This window comes from Typopeltis vanoorti, chromosome 13 (assembly GCF_054136105.1).
Source record: "Typopeltis vanoorti isolate ZY-2024b chromosome 13, IOZ_Tvanoo_1.0, whole genome shotgun sequence".
In the NCBI taxonomy this organism is placed as follows: Eukaryota; Metazoa; Arthropoda; class Arachnida; order Uropygi; family Thelyphonidae; genus Typopeltis; species Typopeltis vanoorti.
Genome location: NC_143561.1, coordinates 18,605,079 through 18,625,692, shown reverse-complemented (window position 1 = coordinate 18,625,692; position 20,614 = coordinate 18,605,079). Strand labels below are relative to the sequence as shown.

The window sequence follows — 20,614 nt, the reverse complement described above, 5'->3', positions numbered from 1 at the left end:
CCTCTTCTTTATAATAACTGAGATGACTTCTTTATAACAACTGAGATGAGTTGATAATAACTGAGATGACATCTCTCCAACTGGTAGGAGAGATGTCATCTCAGTTATTATCAACTCTTCTGATGCTATGACCAAATCCAAAACTCTTTAACCTCTTGTTCCCTCTATTACATGTTGCCTAAGACATTTGTCCCTCAAGAATTCTAGAAATTCCATTCCCTTATTGCTACATGCATCTTCCTCTCCCCAATTTATACTGCTGTAATTAAAATCTTCCATAACAATCATTCTTCTTGTACTTGCCAAACTCAACTATCTAAACATCTCCTGGTCCCCACTAAATATCCTTAAAAATTTATTTAAAGTTAAAATCTTTTACCTATAGATCATATGCTCTTGAAAATACATAAGAGAGAAGGTGGTCTAAAAGGCTGCAGCAGAAGAAATTAATGAAGATGAATAAAAATTTATGGAGAATTATTGATGGCAATTTTAATGAACAGTGCTCCTGGAAATATTTAAAAGGGAGCAGAAAAAAATTGATAAGAAATAGGTCATTAATCATTCTTTTGTATAGAATTGAGTATTTCTAGGGAGCTCTTAGGAACACCACCCAAAATATGAGAGCAGTATTCAATGGCTGGATGGATTTGTGACTTATATAAAGTTAATAGCTTTTCACAGGTAAAATAATGCCTTAACAAAGGATAAAACTCATTTGTTTGTATGCTGGTTAGCGTATAATTTCCTACCTCTTGGAATTTCCTTTATCTAATCGAACTATCTTTCCTTCTTTGAGAGCCTGCTAGTGATGGACTAGTCCTGGTCAGAAGCACTTACGCTGTTTTGTAATACCTGGACAGAGGAAGTTTTGCAAAGACATTTGATTGAATACTGCATGACAAATTACTTTAGAAATTAAGCAGGGAGATGGGTTGAGATAGTTAATTAGTAGCTTGAATACAAAGATGGTTACCTGATAAAAGGCAACAGTAAAGGAGAAGAGGTGACAAGCCATTATGCTGCAGCATTATGTTCTATTATTATTATTATGGGTATCACCATGACGTCAGTAGACTTATCGCAGTACACCCAAACTAAAACAATATCTGTCATATCTGTTCTTGAATTAATTCATTTACAGACGAAGAACTCGCAACTGAGTCAGGCAATGCATTCCATTCATTCACCACCCTCCAGGCGAAAAACCTCGTTCTCACGCCTTTATTAACTACACTTTTCTTTAATTTCCAGGAATGACCTGTTCTTCCATTACTATCACACAGCTGAAACATTACCCCTGCATCAATCTTATAAAAACCTTTTAGTAATTTAAATGTTTCTATCATATCCCCTATTCTCTGCCTATCAACCAACCTAGAGAGTAATGTGTTTAATTATAGGATAATATAAACTCAGGAGAGTAGATAATCAGTTTATAGATGAGAAATGAGTTTAACTTGGGAGAATAATGCCAGAGAGTCCTGATATGATATTTCTACAAGAGAATTTGAATAGGACTGTGATGTGAACTCTAAGCAGATAAATGGGGATTCAATTCATTGTTAAAGTCATGTAAAGATCATGCACTTGTTTAAGTTAAGGGATATTACATCCCATATAGTTTCTTAGCCGAATAAGAAACTCAAAGAGTTTCATGCCGAATATAGTAGAAACTATATAAAGTTCGGCGATTCCAAGCGTAAGCAAATACCTGGATACTGCAGCAACTGACCCTAAAGGTAGTGCAAGCTGAGGCAACTCGTGTCAAAGGTGGAGCAAGCTCTGATCACTATTCTTGATATTTACTCATAATGTGAACTTAGCTACTAGGAGCTGTATTATTGTTCGACATTATGAGAGAAGGTCACTACCCAGACCGGTTTCAACCTTTATTAAGGTATCATCAGTGAGTAGGCAGACCTAGTTAATATCAAGTTTGTAGCGAACAGAACTTACAACCCTTCTACGAGTTTTGCCATGAGGTGTCCTAATAAATTATTAGATATATATGAAGAGCCAAAGGCTTCAATTCGGCGACATATATAACTTGTTTAAAGTTCACATTATGAGTAAATATCAAGAATAGTGATCGGAACTTGCTCCACCTTTGACACGAGTTGCCTCAGCTTGCACTACCTTTAGGGTCAGTTGCTGCAGTATCCAGGTATTTGCTTACGCTTGGAATCACCGAACTTTATATAGTTTCTACTATATTCGGCATGAAACTCTTTGAGTTTCTTATTCGGCTAAGAAACTATATGGGATGTAATATCCCTTAACTTAAACAAGTTATATATGTCGCCGAATTGAAGCCTTTGGCTCTTCATATATATCTAATAAGATCATGCACTTTTTCATAGAAGATGGAAAGAAGATGTATTGCTAGAACTTTGTTCTTCCAGGAGGTGAAGGAGATAAGGGATGTTGAGAGAGAGTAATGTTGGGTATAAGTTGCTGTCATAATGCAAAGGACATCGACAAGTAGTGATAAGAAGGTGATATTTTTATTATACAGACCATGACTGGATTTCTGCGCAGAGATTTTGTTGTCTTGATATGGAGATAATACAACATTGAGGGGGGTGGGGGAAACAAAGGCAAGTATTGTGTTGGGACTATGGAATGTTGCATATGAAGATAAGCTAAGGGAATGTACTTTTCAGAGCTTGGTACCTAAAGCTTATAAGTTGGTGAGAAGAGCATATCAGTTATATATAAGGGAAATATTGCACATGTTGATAGAAAGAACAGGATGTCATTCATGGAAGCTGTATAAGTGCTTGTGAGTAAGATAACGAAAAGTAGAAATTTTTCTGAAGAGTAAAATGTGCAACTTTGGAGGTGAATGCACTGAAAGAGAATGTATTCCAAGTGAAGTATGATAGGTATCATAGTTTGTAGAGAGTGAAGATTCCTGCAATAAGTCCTACTCCACAAAGTTGTAAAACAGGGATTACTAAACATACATAGCTGTAATATGTCTTCTTTTTTTACAATATTAGAGGGGTTCCAAATTAGGACTTGAGATCTTTTGTCTGTTACAATTTGAATTTTGTCACTTAGTCATTGTCATGTGTAAACTATAACATGCTGTTTTGAACTTTGAAGATGATATTTGAAATTTAGCAAAATATAAGCTAGTTAATAAACATCTTTTTTATAAATTAGTTCATTTAGTGTTGTTAATATTGTTAAAATAAGTTCTGAATAACGTTCAACCCCTAAAGCTTGTCTATTAGATTTTTTTGTAACTGAAAGCATGATTATAATGATTCTTTATATATATATTTTTTAGCTGGGGATTTGTGCTGCAGTAAAGCAAATACAACTGAATGCCATCATGCCTGTAAGGAAGTATTTAATTCTGTGACCACAAGTATAGAAGCTCGTGATCAAGTATTTGAGAAATGTTCAAATTTCAGTGAAAGTGTAATTCAGTGTGTTCATAACCATACTCTTATGACTCTTGTTACAAATACTACACTCTGTAAGTATACACTCATAAATAAGTGTAAGTATACGAGAAAAATGTGAAGACTCTTGAATTATTATGTGATGTAACTTACAGTGTTCTGTAAATATGTGAATTACACAGCATTTCACTTTTTCTCTGCTGACTAGTTCATGTTAAAGGCTTAATGGAGTAAAACAATACCGAGAAAAAATTATTAAAAATAATTATTTAATTCTTCTAATAATATTTCATCACGGTCACTAAGATATCGTTAGGGAGTACAATATGAGACTTTTAACACACGCACAAACACACGCACGATACAAAACTAAGTGAAACATGTTAACAAAAGACTCGAGCACTTGACTAGGTGGGCACTTGTTAGCAGCCTAGAATATAAACTAGGATCTCAGCTTACATCCTAGTTCAAATTAAGCTGATTTCTGAAAACAGCTGAGCAACTGCCCTCAGAAATCAGCCTAATTTGAATAAATATTATTATTATTACATGATACCTCCAAGGACTCGTGGGAGGGTACTCAACTCCATTACTCACATCTAACCATCTCCCCTACCACTTAATTCTCCTACTATACACAACTACCATCAATGTCATCTTCTGCACATCACTACCACAATGGTATTTTTTGTCTGTAAATTGCATGTGAACTGAAGGCTGATTTGCCTGTATGCAGGATGAAAAAACCTAGTTTCTAGGGGGGGGGGGGAGAACCCTGCTACCTATATATGAGATCAGCTAATTCACCTTTAAATGAAAAAACCCATATAAAGATTTCTCTCATAATGTTTATGAGAGGAATCTCATACACATTATGAGATTCCCATAATGATGAGAATCAGAATCAAGCCTTTTCCAATCAAAGGGTGCAATATACAGTTGTTCTTCCTATTGCTCTATGGAGGCACTAAATATGGTTGCATTAAACTTCCCAAAATATGGGAAACACTGATACTTCAAGATCACAGTTTACATCCTAGTCTGTCAACAAGTGCCCACAGAGAACACCCCATCTAGTCTTTTGTCCATGTGTTTCACTTAGTTTTGTGTTGCCTTTGTGTATTTGTCTTTAAGAATATAACATAGGAAGGATAGTAAGCATGTTGCCTAGGTATGACTGTGGTGAGATGAGGCAGAGAGCAAGGATTATGAATGATATGTTGGCTGAAATGTGCGAGGAGAGGGGAGTACAGTTTGTTAATGTGTGGAATGAATTTGAAGGACGAAGTGAACTGTATGGGAGCGATGGATTGCATTTGAGTGGTTATGGTGTGAGTCGCTTGGAGAGACTGCTGCTGGAAGGTAGAGAAGTGAGTACAGAGAATGAATCAGATCAAGTGGGAAGTGACGTAGAAGAGCAGGAGAGATTGAAGAGGTAGTTATGAATGAAGAAGTGAGTGACACGAGTATGGAAAATGAGAAAATGGGTGTGCGAGATGAACCGGGAAACGGGGAAGCTCAGGTTGGATAGGGGTACACAGCGTGAGAAAGGTGAATGCTCCAAGAGGATGTGAGAGCATGTGTAGATAGGAAAGGAATTGGATGACGTGGAATCAAGAGGAAACAGTTGGAACTGAAGAAGGTTCTAAAATGAATAAGCAGAAAAGGAAATGGCCTCAGTTGAGCATGGAGAGATCACATTGAATGAGTGGTATCAGTGGAACTAGCTGTAGATCCAGAAATGAGCTGTTGTGTTTGTATACGAATGATAGAAGTGTAAGAAACAAGGCAAATGAAATGGTTGCACTAATTGAGTCTGTTCACCCAAAAATTGTTGGAATAAGTGAGACATGGTTAGATGAGGACGACGACATGACAGGAATAGAGATGGAAGGGTATGATGTGTTTCGTGAGGGTAGAAGGGGTAAAAAGGGAGGGGGAGTGCTACTGATGATAGAGAAAGAGTTATGTCCATACAAAGTAGAGATGCAAGAGGGAAATAGTGCCAGTAATTTTGAGGTTTTGATGGAATGAAATACTTGGTTGGATGTTGTTATAGACCAGTTAATGTGGATGGTAGTGACTATGAAATGTATCATCAAATTAGCCAAGCAAATAAGAAAAGAATGATCATTATGGATGATTTTAATTATGGCAATATAAACTGGAATGATGAGATAGCGACTGGAAGTAAAGAAAATGAGTTTCTTGAGTTTTTGAGGAATAACTACCTCAGACAGTATGTAACAGAGGGCACACGAGGATTGAGGGTCTTGGATTTGGTCATCTCATCAGAGGATGTAATTATAAATGAAGTGTCAAATCACCCACTAATTGGTGAGAGTGACCATGAGGTGATTACCTGGGTGGTTGCCAGCAGTGTGAGGACCTCTGTAAGAAAAAAAAAGGTATATGTGGAACTACAAGGGGGGGGGGGCTAATTATGAAGAGCTCGGGAGACAGCTTGCAGGTATAGCATGGAATGAGGAGTTAGCTGGAAAAGAGATCAGTGCAGCTTCGGGAATTTTCAGAAACTATCTAGTAGATGCAATGTCTAAATGTATTCCAAGGGTGAGAAGGTTAAATAAGGTAAGTGTGAAATGGATGAATAAAGAGATTAAGCATGCGATACAGAGAAAAAGGACATTATGGAGGCAGCATAATGCCCTTTTTATGGAGGCAGCAAGTGGAAATAACCAATTCCATGAGGACTACAAAGACCAGGCAAGGTGGGTGACTTGGTTGGTGAGGGTAGCTAAAGCGAGGTATGAAAATCAGTTAGCTAATGAAGCCAAGAATCATAAAGAATCTTCATAAAGGAGGTGATAGAACTCAAGCATCAAACCATAGGGCTACTGTGTGTCAGGTGTTGTAGTTAAGTTATATTATATTATTATTATTATTATTATTTGACACCTCCAGGGAATCCAAAGACTCATCGAGGGAGAGTGTGCCAACAGCATCGAACAATCGTCCCCTTCCCACTACTAACCATGCTCAAACTTACTTAACTGAAGTTGTTGGAGAAGCTTGTGAGAATTGGGTTGACAACAATGGCATTATCTTTGATCGACAGCATGGATTTGCTAATGGTAGGTCATGTTTAATAATCTACTTACTTATTACAATAAGGTGACTGCTTCCATGAACAGAGGAGAAGGATACACAGTAACATACTTAGGTTTCTCAAAGGCTTTTGCTAGATTGCCACATGATGAGTTGATAGGCAAACTAGAGTGGATGGGGTTGGATATTAGATTGGTGCATTGGATTGGAGACTTGCTATCTGATAGGTATCAACAAGTTGTGTATATGGAAGCAATATCCAGGAGAAGGAAAATTACTAGTGGTGTGCTTCAGAGGTCTGTTTTAGGGCCATTGCTGTTTAACTTGTATATTAATGTCATTGGTGAAGATTTGGATGGAGATATTCAGTTGTTTGCAGATGATGCAAAGTTGGGACAAACCATGAAGAGTAGAGATGTTTATGGCCTTACAAAAAGACTTGAATAAATTGAGTGATTGGGAATAGGGATGTGAGTTCAATATTGCAAAATGTAAAGTTTTAAAATTTGGAGAAAAAAAAATGAGATGCAGAATTTATGCTCAGTGAGTATATATTATCAGAGGTGGATGAAATAAGAGATCTGGGGGTGATAATGGGTAAGGATCTGAAATTTAGGGGGACACATAGCTATAATTCTGAAGACAATACAAAGGCTTCTGGGAATGATGCGTAGGACACTGACTTTTAGAAGTAGGGAGATTCTTGTTCCATTGTATAAGGCTTTAATTAGGCCACATATGAATTATTGTGCCCAGATTTGGACACCTGGGTTTCAGAAGGATGAAGAGATGTTGGAAAGGGTCCAGAGGCGACTGACTAAGGTAGTTTCTAACCTCTGGAATGTTGAGTATGAGGAAAGATTGAGAAGATGCAACTTGCAGAGTCTGGCGGACAGGAGGAAGAGGTGAGATATGATAGAGACCTACAAGTTAGTAAGGGGTTGTTATAACATCAGTGCTGAAGAGATTCTACAGAAAATAGTGGAAGATCAGGGGAGAACCAGAGGTTATCCCTGGAAACTGTATAAAGAGGGTGTGAGCAGGGGAGTGAGAAACAGGTTTTTTTCATGCAGAGTTGTGAATGATTGGAATGCCTTGCTGAGAGTGTGGTGTCTGCGGAGAATTTGAGTTTGTTTAAAGCATGGTATGATTAGCTGTGAGTATGATAAAAGGACCTCCTAGATGAGTCTTTGACTCCATGGGGTCTTGGGTAATTATAATAATAATAATAAACATTCATATGTATCATAATAAACATACATTCATATGTTTATTATGTTTATTTACTAAACACGGTTTTGTAAAACCGTGTTTAGTAAATAAACATTGTTGGGTTTTAGTAAATAAAATTGTTGGGTTTTAACATATCCTGTTTGTATTTAATAAACATTTGGTCTCAAGACCTGAATGTATCTCTCGAAGAGATATATTTGTTTATTAATTTATTTTATTTTATTAAAAAAAATCCTTTTTTTTTTTTTTTAACTTTGAATCTCACCTACAAAAGGATGTAGAATGTCAACCTGTCACATTAGTTTTAGTAATATGGATGGGCTAAGGGGTAATTAATCCAGAAATTCTGCTCAAGAGACCAAACATAGAACTTCAAGTAGGATGATGGTCTCAATCTGATTGATGAAATTCATATATTACTTAAAGACATTCACACATCCATGTTCTAGTATGGATATTTGGATGTTGATTATTATCACTCATGTTGTTTAATGAACACACAAATGTCTAAAGCTAATAATATGAACTTAATGTGAAATATGTGTCTGGTGTTGTTTGCATATTTCTTTGATATTGGGCCTTGTTTTTGAGAGACATATTCTCATCTCATTTTCAAGGGCCTTTAGTCTTTCTCTCTTCTTTGTTTTAATATTTACAAGTGTAGAAAAACCCAGTTCACACAAATAAGATGTAGAAAATTGTAATAAGATGTTAAGTGCTTTAAATCCTATATTGGGGTATTCCTTCATAGTTGTTATCCAAAATGAATTCAGACACATTTCTGAATGCTTCAATCTCAACGTCCGATCATTCCTTATATCAATTAATTCTTCGGCTTCTATAAGACTTAACTCACTCATTGCTGATGTTGACTCTACAAATGGATTTCGAATTCAATCGTATAAATTGACTGAAATGTCTGGAAAATAATGGTCAATTTTTTTCTTCTAACGATGTTAAATGACTGTAAATAAGCTTTTGCAAATCGGTGTTCTTACATTTTCTGGAGGCAACTTTAAGGAACATTTCTACATTGTTGGTGCTTAATTTTATCTTCCACATTTTTATTTTATCTTTAAAAGCTTTAATTTTATCTGTAGATGTCAAAATATTCTCATTTCTTCCTTGCATGTTGGAGTTCAGCTTGTTCAGATGATCGAATATGTCTGTTAAATAGGCTAGTTTGGAACACCAAAAATTATCTTGTAATAATTTATAGAATTCTGGTTTGTCTTCATTTTGGAAAAACCTTAATATTTCTTCTTTAAGTTCAAAAAAACGATCCAGTACGCGACCTTTTGAAAGCCATCTTACTTCGGTATGAAGAAGAAGATTCTTGTAATGAGATTGCATCTCTTCACATAGTCCTGCAAATATTCTAGATTTTAATGGTCTGGCCTTGATATAATTAATCATCTGAATGATTTCTTCTAATACACTTTTTAATTCCGAGCCTATTGTCTTTGCCACCAATGATTCACGATGAATGAAGCATTGAGTCATTATAATGTTCTCATTTTCTTTTCTAGCAAAGGAAACAAACCCTTTTGTAATTCCAACCATAGAAGGTGCACCATCTGTACATATACCCACACAAGTTTTCCAAGATAGACCTTTGTATTAAAATATGTGTTCATTATATCAAAAACATCTTTTCCCGTTATTATAATAAATTTAGTTTAATCCTTTATCCAAGTGTGTGCAAACAAAGTTTGCACCTGAAAGTATCTTCAGGACTGGGGTAAAGTGGTACAACACCGGGCAACTCCTTGCAAAGGTGGAGCAAGCTACCAACATTCCTATCTCAGTATCTCCCATAATGCAAAACACATCTCCTTGCGGATATGCATAACATTATGCATTAAGGGAAGGGCCACTACGCTTAGGGATAGTGGCCCTTCCCTTAATGCATAATGAAGATACTTTCCTGAAGATACTTTCAGGTGCAAACTTTGTTTGCACACACTAGGATAAAGGATTAAATTAAATTTATTATAGTCTAACCAAGTGAAAAATAAACTTTTAACATCTTTCTCTAAATCCAGAGTAATTTAATAAAAAGGTGGCACACTGTTTGGCAGCTCTTATAGGAGGAGATGACCTTGCTAATGCTTCTGCCTTGGTATCTCCACTTGGGCCTGGCTCCCACTGAAGAGACCTCAATAAAGGTCGAAACTAGTCTGGGTAGTGGCCCTTCCCTGAATGCATAACATTAGACATATCCACAAGGAGATGTGTTTTGCATTATGGGAGATACTGAGATAGGAGCGTTGGTAGCTTGCTCCACCTTTGCAAGGAGTTGGACAGTGTTGTACCACTTTACCCCAGTCCTGAAGATACTTTCAGGCGCAAAGTTTGTTTGCACACACTTGGATAATGGATTAAACTAAATTTATTATAGTCTAACCAAGTGAAAAATAAACTTTTAACATCTTTTTCCATCGTAGTTTTTTCGAATTCCTTGCAGCATAGAAATTCTTCAATAATTTTACCATCTTCAATGAATCGAGTAAAAACAAGTAAGTGTGCTTTTACCACCAATATCAGTTGACTCATCTAACCTCAAACTGAAAAATTTTGATTCAATTATTTTGGTTATAACTGACTTTTCAATATCCATTGACAGATCATTAATATGTCTACTTATAGTATCATTTGATAATGGAATCTTCTTTATTTCTTCTTCTGCCTCAGTGCCAAAAATTGTTCTCACAATTGCCGAACAGGTCGAATGAATCAAAATTTCGCCGATAGTATGAGGCTTCATTTCCTTCGCAATTATTTCAGCGGCTAAATAACTCGCTTCTTGAACTTGGTCGGAAATTGTAAACTTTCTTACAAAACTTTTACTTTGTTTTTCTTGTAATCTTATTAACTCTTTGAAATATTCAGGATTTTTATTCGACAAGTTGTCATGTTTTGTGAAGAAATGTCACAATAATTTGCTAGGAACCATACCTCATTTGATAGAACCAAACCACACAAAATACACTTAGGTCTGGGAATTAATTTATCACCACACCAAATAAATTCCATTTTTAGATAGCTCTCTTGATATAAATGAGTTTTTACATTCTTTTTCATTGTTCCCTTTTTACATGAACTTATTCTTTCTATTTCTGTTGTTTCATTAGTGCTTTTTTGTTGCTGAACGTTAAAAATAGTCAAATCTTCATTAATGCAAGTATCAGTTTTTGATAATTTATTAGTGGGAATTGGTTTGTTAGCTTTGCTACAAGTTTTCGACATTTCTTGATCATCAGAATCTTCACTTCTTTTTTTAAAGAAAAAATTATTCATGATTTTGAAGGGCATATGTAACTTGAATATTTTATTTTAAAATTTATTTCAAGTAAATAATTTTTTTTCCGAATGGAAAAAGGAAATACATTTGTTTACAATGTCTCTCATTATAGTTGGAATATATAACAATAAGAAAAACCTCTACTCACTGAATTTAACGACTTTAATATCGCACTTCGTTTATTCTCACCGATGACAAAAGATTCATGATTTTTGTTTAGGGGAAATGATCATGTATAATACTTGTCACACTGAACAGAAAAATATTAAACAGACAGCAGGACAACTAACCATTCATTAGTTCATTTTCTCCAGTATTTATGTGCCATCACATATCTAGTTACTACGACACGCAGTGATCTAATGAAATCCCAGGATATAATATAAGAGTGATACAAAAAATGATAATTTTTATATACGCTTCATCCATTAAAATCAAAATATATAATTTTTTTGTTTTTGATTTAGTTATTTGTGGCAATTGAATATTTTGCTTTTTTCAAATAAACGATTCAAAATTTTGTGGCATACTTGTGGCACCCAGTTTGAGAACCACTGTTCTAGAGTAATATTTTTTCATCAAATATCTCATTACTCAGACTAATTCATCTCAGCTTTCTCTAAAGCATACACATTAAATTAACCTGTATATGAGGTAACTCACCCTGCTTTCTACTGTTAACATGTTACAGTCCTGCTCTAAATAAATCAAAGTCCTCGATCCTTAATGTCTCTTAATTTCACTTAACTTAACACCATAGTAAGTTACACACATAGCATAGACAAAGGAAGTTTTAACGTTACCATGCACTAAGGCTTGTCATACTTGCTCCTTCAATTTGGACTGTCTTCCTTTGGTCGATCTTCCTTCTTGTTCACTTAGACGATGAGGTACCTTGGATTCTCTGATCGTTCTGTGATTTCACACGATTCTGGCATGACTGACTTGTTCCAGGCATAACTGGCATTAGGCGATTTCTCCTTCACGATGTCTGCTACCTAGACGCTGAGTGTTTCCAAGGACTGCGGATACACGATCAGAGATGTACTCCATCATACAATCAGGAGCTTATAACATCACCAGCACTTGGACGGCATTTCCTGCTATCGCTCACCGGACTCTGGACATAGCTTACCGCTGTTCCTAGTCCGAGCACTTCGGGACAGAGCCGCACCTCCGTGCAACCTTCTATCTGCCAGACAAGCTCTGCCCACCAGCCAAGGGAAGAAAAAATTTACGAGCGGGAGGGGGGGTTCCTAACCCTTTTATTTCCATCTCCCCTACTGGTAATCACTGCAACCTTCATAACTCACCCAATGCATAGCACATCACTCACATGGGTCTCGCTTCATACCATTTGGTTCCGATTTTCTTCTGACCATGCTCTGCCACGTGCTGTGAGCACACGACTGCCCGAGGCCACCTCTCCTTCTGTTGGCGTGCCTTTGCCCTTTGAACCTTTGTTCACAATATTTTATGCAAATCGTTCCTCAGACAAGTATTACAAATTTTAGTAAATCTTTGTTCAATTTATACAGTATTAACAGCCTTGCACAATCAAAAAAAATTATTATTTCCTCTAACAACTTATAATCTCTTTTCATTATGCTAACATAATTTAATATTATATCACATGTATATGGCACATACTTAGAAGAAAGCATTTTCCTACATAAAAATTTATATCTTATTTTTCTATCTGTTAAATGATGATAGATGTGAAATTCTTTAGGATTACCACTTATCAACACCTTCTAATTATTCATTCCTAGAATCTCTGTCAACTCTCTTGTTTACTTACTCCTCATATTCAAAAACTCAATCCCTTGGCTTAGCCTCCCTCCTGGAAAGTACACTTTGTGCATCCTCTCATTCAAAATATCTCTAATAATGGAATTCCCATACAGCACCAATTCTCTTTTATATTACATTTCTCTGATAATTTATATTCTCTATATATATCTTTTTATTAATACTTTTGTCTGCAAATAGTTATTTTATGACCATTTTACTAGATCAGCACTGTTGTGATAAATCTTCAAATGCAAAATGTAAATCTGTTTGTAAAAGCAGCCTACATAATTTGCTTACAATGGAAGAAATAGTTGACAGTTTAATTCGAGAAGGATGTGGTCATCCATTGTCATATGTAAGTTTTTTTTATATATTATTGCACTTAAGTTTTTTCAGTATTTTTATAAATTATAAATATTTATAATTTTTAAAGATTTAAAAAATGTTTACACATTTTTATTTAAAAAAGTATATATTTACACATCTATTTCTAATCCAGAGAATTTTTAATATAATAATAAGGTGATACATGCCTTTTTTACTACTTGTACATGTGAATTCTTGTAGAAAGGCTTATACGTTGGTTAAACATGATTATTAAATAACTTAAGGAATTCACAACGTATACTAGAATATAAATTAAATTAAACTTTAATATATATTTCCAATATTTCGGCAACTTTAATATATTTAATATATTAAATGTATTTCCATTTAATTTATTATTAATTTAATTATATTATAAAATATTTAAGAAATATATTAAAGTTCCAAAACTTGAATATATTTCCATCTTCATGTTAAAGACACGTGCACGCATGCACTACACACAGCAAATGAGGATGAAGCGAGGAAGCTACCGTTATTTACTAAAGTCCTGAAGGTGCCCCCCCCCCCCCCCCTAGCGAGCTATATAGTAGGTATTCTTGGCCGTTGGGCTAAAGTTCTCCTGATGTATGTTTCCCAAATTTGGAGCAGTCTCATGCATCCAAATTGGCATGTTCCTAAGGGCTGAGGCTGATTCCATGAATAGTCTTTCAAATTTGAACTTGCTGTGGTGTATTACTGTGGCTTTCTTCCACCTTATTCTGTGGCATGTATACAGAGCATGGTCTGCAAGCCCAGAGTGGCTGAACATTTAGCCAAAATGCTCACACACACACACACACACACACACACACACACACACACACACACACACACACACACACACACACACACACACTATACTGGCAACACACCATCACACATAAAAAACTCAACCCACTTCAAAGCCAGTGTAGAAAACCTTACACTCCAACATACTGACATAATGGTCAGTTTTGACGTCTCCTTTGAAGAGGAAAGCCTTAAACACAAAAACCTACCATATGGCTTCGCTACATTGTGATGTGTTCGCTATTTGGCCACATGGCTCGGATACACCCCTCTCCTTCTTAACACACGTAAACAACCAACACCCCAGAATCAAGTTCATCCTGGAAAAAGAGGAAAACAATAGCCTCCCTTTCCTAGACACACTAGTCACCTGCCAACCTGATGGAACCTTGGTTTTCTCAGTTTATAGAAAACCCACCCATACAGGCAGATACATTCACCAACAAATCCCCCCCCCCTCACAACAATATGGAGTTATTAAGACACTATTCAACAGGGCTAAACTAATCTGTTCAAATGACAAAGCCCTAACCACTGAACTAAATCACATCTTTAACACTTTCTCAGCCAATGGTACCCCCCCCCCCCCGAAAAAAATCCAAAAAATACTAAAACCAGTAATCCACAACCCCCCTCCTCCCCTTCACAACAAAAATTACTCTAAATCCATCACCATTCCCTACATCCAGGGCACCTCGGAAAAAATTACCAAAATCCTAAAAATACATGACTTGACCTCTTGTTACAGAACATATAGAAAATTGGCATCCCTTATCTGCTCCACTACAGACCAACCACTTCCCCTATACCTGGTGTGTACCAGGTCCCTTGCAGCTGTAAACTGTCCCCTTTGGACAAACAGGCAGGACAGCAAATATCAGAATTTCAGAACACAAGGACTACATCTAGTTTCACCAGTACAGCCACTCTGGGCTTGCAGATCATGCTCTGAATACACGCCACAGAATAAGGTGGAAGAAAGCCACAGTAATACACCGCAGCAAGTTCAAATTTGAAAGACTATTCATGGAATCAGCCTCAGCCCTTAGGAACATGCCAAACCTTGACAAATTTGGATGCATGAGACTGCCCCAAATTTGGGAAACATACATCAGGAGAACTTCAGCCCAACGGCCAAGAATCCCTAATATAGCCTGCTAGGGGACACCATCAGGACTTTAGGAAAAATGGTAGCTTCCTCGCTTCGTCCTCATTTGCTGTGTGTAGTGCCTGCATGCATGTGTCTTTAACTTAAGTTCCCATCTTCATGGGAACTTAAGCCGAAATATTGGAATTATATATTAACATTTAATTTAATTTATATTCTAGTATATGTTGTGAATTCCTTAAGTTATTTAATAATCTCGTACATGTGAAATATATGACTTCTTCATTAATTCAACCTTTGTATCTTTTTTTCATCTGACTCCCACTGACGAGACCTCAATAAAGGTTGAAATCAGTCTGGGTAGTGCAACCCTTCCCATAATGCGTAGCATTATACATGTCAGAAAGGAGTGCTTTGCACTATAGGATGCTAAGGCAATTGATGTAAAGTCAACCCCTATATACGAGTAGCTTAGTCGTGAAGATACTTCACATACAAACTTTGCTTGCTTACACTTGGATATAGGGCCATACCTATGCACACGTGCATGACGCTCTAGCTGGGGAAATGATATAATCACGTAATCACAAGAAAGATATTTATTTAACCAAATATTTCGGTCTGGAAATAGCAGACCATTGTCAGTGGTATTACAAGAACAGTTTAATAAATACAAGCTAGAATACTAACAATAGATCGTTAAAATTAGAACACGCCACGTGATGTTATATCACTAAGTATGAAACGTAATATTTTGAAGTAGAAACATAATTGAATTTGCTATTAAAAAAAAAATAATTAATTAATGAGTAATCTTGATTAGACTTTCCCAACATTCACAGGTAGTTATATTCTTAAAGAATCAGCCCATCATCCATGTCAAAAAACAGGAATTATAAAATGCCTCATCAGAAGAGCCAAAACTAATTGTTCTACTTTTGATTATCTACAGAAAGAACTTTCTACTATCCAACAACACATGAAACTCAATGGCTTTTCTGAAAAAAAGTACTCAACGTCTTCTCAATTCTTATAATCCTCCACAAAACAACAAAGTTTCAATACGTCGAGTGCCTATTCCTTATATCTCCAGTATTTCAGAACCTATCACAAGAATTTTAAAGAAATATGATTTAACAACTACGTATTCACCTATTAACAAATTGTCTTCTCATTTTCCTTCTCCTAAAGACAAACGCTCAACTTTATCTCTTCCTGGAGTTTATCAAATTCCGTGCAACTGCGATCTCTCTTATTTTGGACAAACTGAACGTTCTCTTGAAAAAAGAATCCAAGAACATCAATCATCCATTCTTCACAACAAACCTGAAAAGTTTGGATTGGCTCAACACGGGATTGAAACTGACCACAGCATCCTTTGGTCCAGGACTCGCCTCTTACATAGATCCCGTCATAGGTTCGAACGTTTGTTCAAGGAAAGCGTGGAGGCCTTGCTCCATCGCCCCAACCTGAATCGTAATGACTGTATATCTATATCAAAAATCTTGGAAAGTCTAATCAAGAATACTCATTAATTAATTAATTTTTTTTTTTAATAGCAAATTCAATCATGTTTATACTTCAAAATATTCCGTTTCATACTTAGTGATATTACATCACGCGGCATGTTCTAATTTTGACGATCTATTGTTAGTATTCTAGCTTGTATTTTTTAAACTGTTCTTGTAATACCACTGACGATGGTCTGCTATTTCCAGACCGAAATATTTGGTTAAATAAATATCTTTCTTGTGATTACGTGATTATATCATTCAGTCTTATGTCGCAAGTATCCTTGAAACAACAAGCTGTAGCTGGGGGACCCTGAAAAATTAGAACCAATTTAAGGCCCCAAACAATGAGTGAAGCAGCCCCAGAGCTCTAGCACCTTGGGGCCCCACCCAATTCAGGAAAAGTGTAAGTACGGCCCTGCTTGGATAAAGGATTGAACAAGAAAATAATTTCTTGGGAAGTTTAATTTAGCCTAAGAGGTGTATGCATATAGGACAAAAGACAAATTTAGATGTGTTTCTTGTTTATTGAGTAACAAAATTACTGACGTATAGATAAACTTAAACACAGATGGCTTTCTTCTTCTTTGAGTGCCATCTCCTATAGGAGGTCGGCAACCACCTTGGCAAATTTTGAGCAATCCTCAGCTACTATGAGCAGTCTCTCAGAGCTCATGCCAATCCACTGTCTGATGTTTGCCAGCCAAGATTTTCTTCGTCTTACTTGTCCTCTTCTTCCCTATTATTATTATTATTTGACACCTCCAGGGAGTCCAAAGACTCATCAAGGGAGAGCACCTGCTTTACAACTCTGTCTCCACCACTCAATTCACCAGCTGACTCCACCAATGCCATTTACCACCGACCACTAGTATTTCCACAGACAATCACAAACATCCATGCCCATGGCAGGATTCAAACCTGCAGCCTTTTGGCTGGAGAGCAGATACGCTACCTACTCAGCCAGCCAGGCTGGCTCATAGGACATGCAATTGAAGTATCTTATATTTTTCATTACTAAGTAGGTGACCAAGATATGCAGTTTTCCTTCTTTTTATGGTATCTAAAAGTTCACAATTTCCCCATTTGTTCCAGTGCTTCCTGATTGGACGTTTGTGCTGTCCATGGGATTTTTAACATTCATCTGTATAACCACATCTCAAAATCTTCACGTCTTTTTATTGATGTTGTCTTCAAGTCCAAGTTTCTGCACTGTACAGTAGTGCAGACCATACATAGCATTTAACCATGTGTACTCTAAGCTCTAAATTTAAACTGCGGTTACACAGTATTGATTTCATCAAGGGAAAATTTTTTCTTGCCATTTCAATTCTAACTTTTATTTCTATTTCTGGATTGCAATCTTCATTTAACCAGCATCCGAGATATTTAAACTTTGCCACTCTTTCTATTTGTTTCCCATTTAAAGAAAGTGCTGAATTAAGAATTGGTTTCTTGCTTATGACCATGAATTTAGTTTTGGTGATATAATTGGAAGAACGACGGTACGTTGTACCCTTCGATTAGAAAAGGCCTAAGTTCGATTCTCGTCATGACAGGAGGAATGTTTATATAGACTTTTTCAATTGAAGGTGAGTTAGCTGATCTCATACGGAGGTAGCAGGATTTTTTCTCCTTGAAACTCAGGTTTTTCATCCTGCATACATGTAAATTGGCCCTTCAGAACACACGCAATTTACAGACAAAAAATACTATCTGTGATGGTGGTTGGGCAGTAGATGGCATTGATGTAGATGATTGGTAGTAGAAGTTCTGTGTAGTAGTGGAGACGGAGAGTTGTACAGTAGGTGTCCTCCCACGATGAGTCTTCAGACCCCTTGGAGGTGTCACGAATAATAATAATTATTTTTAATCCCGTTATTTCACTCTCTTCATTCACTAGTTCCAGAAGATTTTGAAGATCCTGAATATTGTCAGTCAGGAGAGCTGTCATCCACATATCAGATGTTACTGATGATTTCACCATTTACATTAATCCCTTTATTTCTTCCTTTTATGACTTTCTGAAATATGGCTTCTGAGTATATGTTAAAAAGAAGAGGTGACAGCACACATCCTTGCATTACTCCTCGTTTGATGTTAATGGAGTCTGTAATAATGTCATCAACTTGAACAGATGCCTTTTGGTTCCAATGTAAGTTTTCAATGATCCTGATGTCTTTAACATCTAATCCAATTCTTTTTAATGTGCAATCATTTTAGCATGTTAGAGCTTGTCAAATGCTTTCTCAAAGTCGATGAAGTAAATGAATACTTCCTTGTTTTGGTCACTACATTTTTGGAATAAGATTTGAGAACAGAAAAGAGTTCCAAACCATTTCTAAAGCCAAATTGGTTACCACTGATGGTGTTTTCACAGTTTCTGTATATTCTGTATTTACCTTAAAAATAATTTCATTTATATGTGTATTAAACACACATGCAGTTCTTAGCAGTTAATGATGTTCTTGGAATTGATTCAGTGTAGCTTGTTTGGTTTTTTGATTGATTGCAATTGAACAAAATCAGCACAGATATCTAGTGAGGATATAGGACTGCCTATATGCCTTCCTGCATGAAATAGAATTGTTATCCAGCAATAAATTTTGTAGCATCTTGGTTGTCACTAGTTCAATCTCAGGAGTCTCATCCTGTCACTTTCATGTTCTTCTAATGTCCATCTGATGTTCCGCTGCAATTTGCTTCACAATTTCACCCTTTTTATCATCAATCATTACAAACCATTCATAGTTTCTGATGTGGTTCACTTCTAATGGGATGTCATTTTCACTGTTAGGTGTATCTGGCATGTCCATGATTGAATGCTTATAACCACAGTGAGCAAAATAGTGTTGAATGGTGTTATTGTTTATACTTCACCAATTGTTGGCTGGTTAAGAATAAGCAATACTTGATGCAGTTGAAGAAATCGACTGATATCGTCAGCAGCTAAGGAGGTCAGCACAACTGTATTGCTTGTTAAAAAGATTAACTTTTGCCCTAATTTCTTTATCTGCTGAAGATGATGTCAGTCGATTTCTTCAATTGCATCAAGTATGTAATTTACCAACTTTTCACAATACATGGTGTTTGGATTTACCTTAAAAGTAATTTCATTTATATGTGTATTAAACACATATGCAGTTCTTAGCAGTTAATGATGTTCTTGGAATTGATTCAGTGTAGCTTGTTGGGTTTTTTGATTGATTGCAATTGAACAAAATCAGCACAGATATCGTGTGTCATATGTGATTCCCACATCCATTGGCTGTAGTGGGGATGTGGTGTTGGAAGATATAAATCCCAATTGAATATTCTTCACAGAATCTAAATGAGAGAGTGCTACACATTTGTCAAGAACCAATAAACTTTTGCTCCATTTCCATTTATATTCTGTATCCCAACTCATAAGACAATTCTTAAAAATTTCCAATGTCGTTAATGCATTTCTGCTTACATGGTACTGAACCATAAACTCTCTATTCTAATCCCTTTAAAGCATTGAAACTTTACCCCCTTTTCCAATAACTAACAGCTTTTGTTTATCAATTCCTGTCATATTTGAACACCATAACACTGTTATATAATGTATTGCTTTCTTAGATCCAAACACTGCAGCATATTTATTAATGTAGGAAATATCTGATGTGGCATGATAAAATAGCCCTGTTTCATCAGATTATAGATGATATCAGCACTATTTGAAACAAGATTTGATATAATAGGGTAGCAGTGCAAAAAAAAAAAAAAAAAAGATAAGTTTTCATTATAATTTATTACAGTTTTACTTTAAATTTATAGGGAATCTAAGCTAGATAGAACATATAGTCTGTGAATAGTTTCCGTTTGTGGAAATTTGTAGTTTAATGTAATATTTTAATATAGTTTGGTAGTATTCTTTGTGCAGTGTTTGAATAATGGTGGCAGCTGCAATTCAGTTTTGCTGATGGCCTATTGCCAACTCCTTAGACATTTAAAGAATACATTTTACACATGCTATGGGATTTTATGATATGCACTGCTT

The 20,614-nt window shown here is 36.0% G+C and overlaps 1 protein-coding gene across 2 annotated transcripts in view; it reads left to right on the top strand.

The window, feature by feature from the left end:
* LOC150099965 (reversion-inducing cysteine-rich protein with Kazal motifs-like) overlaps positions 1 to 20,614 on the top strand; it is a 364,445-nt gene that overhangs the window by 90,546 nt on the left and 253,285 nt on the right. For both annotated transcript variants that reach the window (XM_090402524.1, XM_090402523.1), the window contains exons 7-8: positions 3,299 to 3,490; positions 13,035 to 13,168. In XM_090402524.1, the coding sequence (XP_090258650.1) occupies positions 3,299 to 3,490; positions 13,035 to 13,168 (326 nt within the window). The remainder of the gene's footprint in view (positions 1 to 3,298; positions 3,491 to 13,034; positions 13,169 to 20,614) is intronic.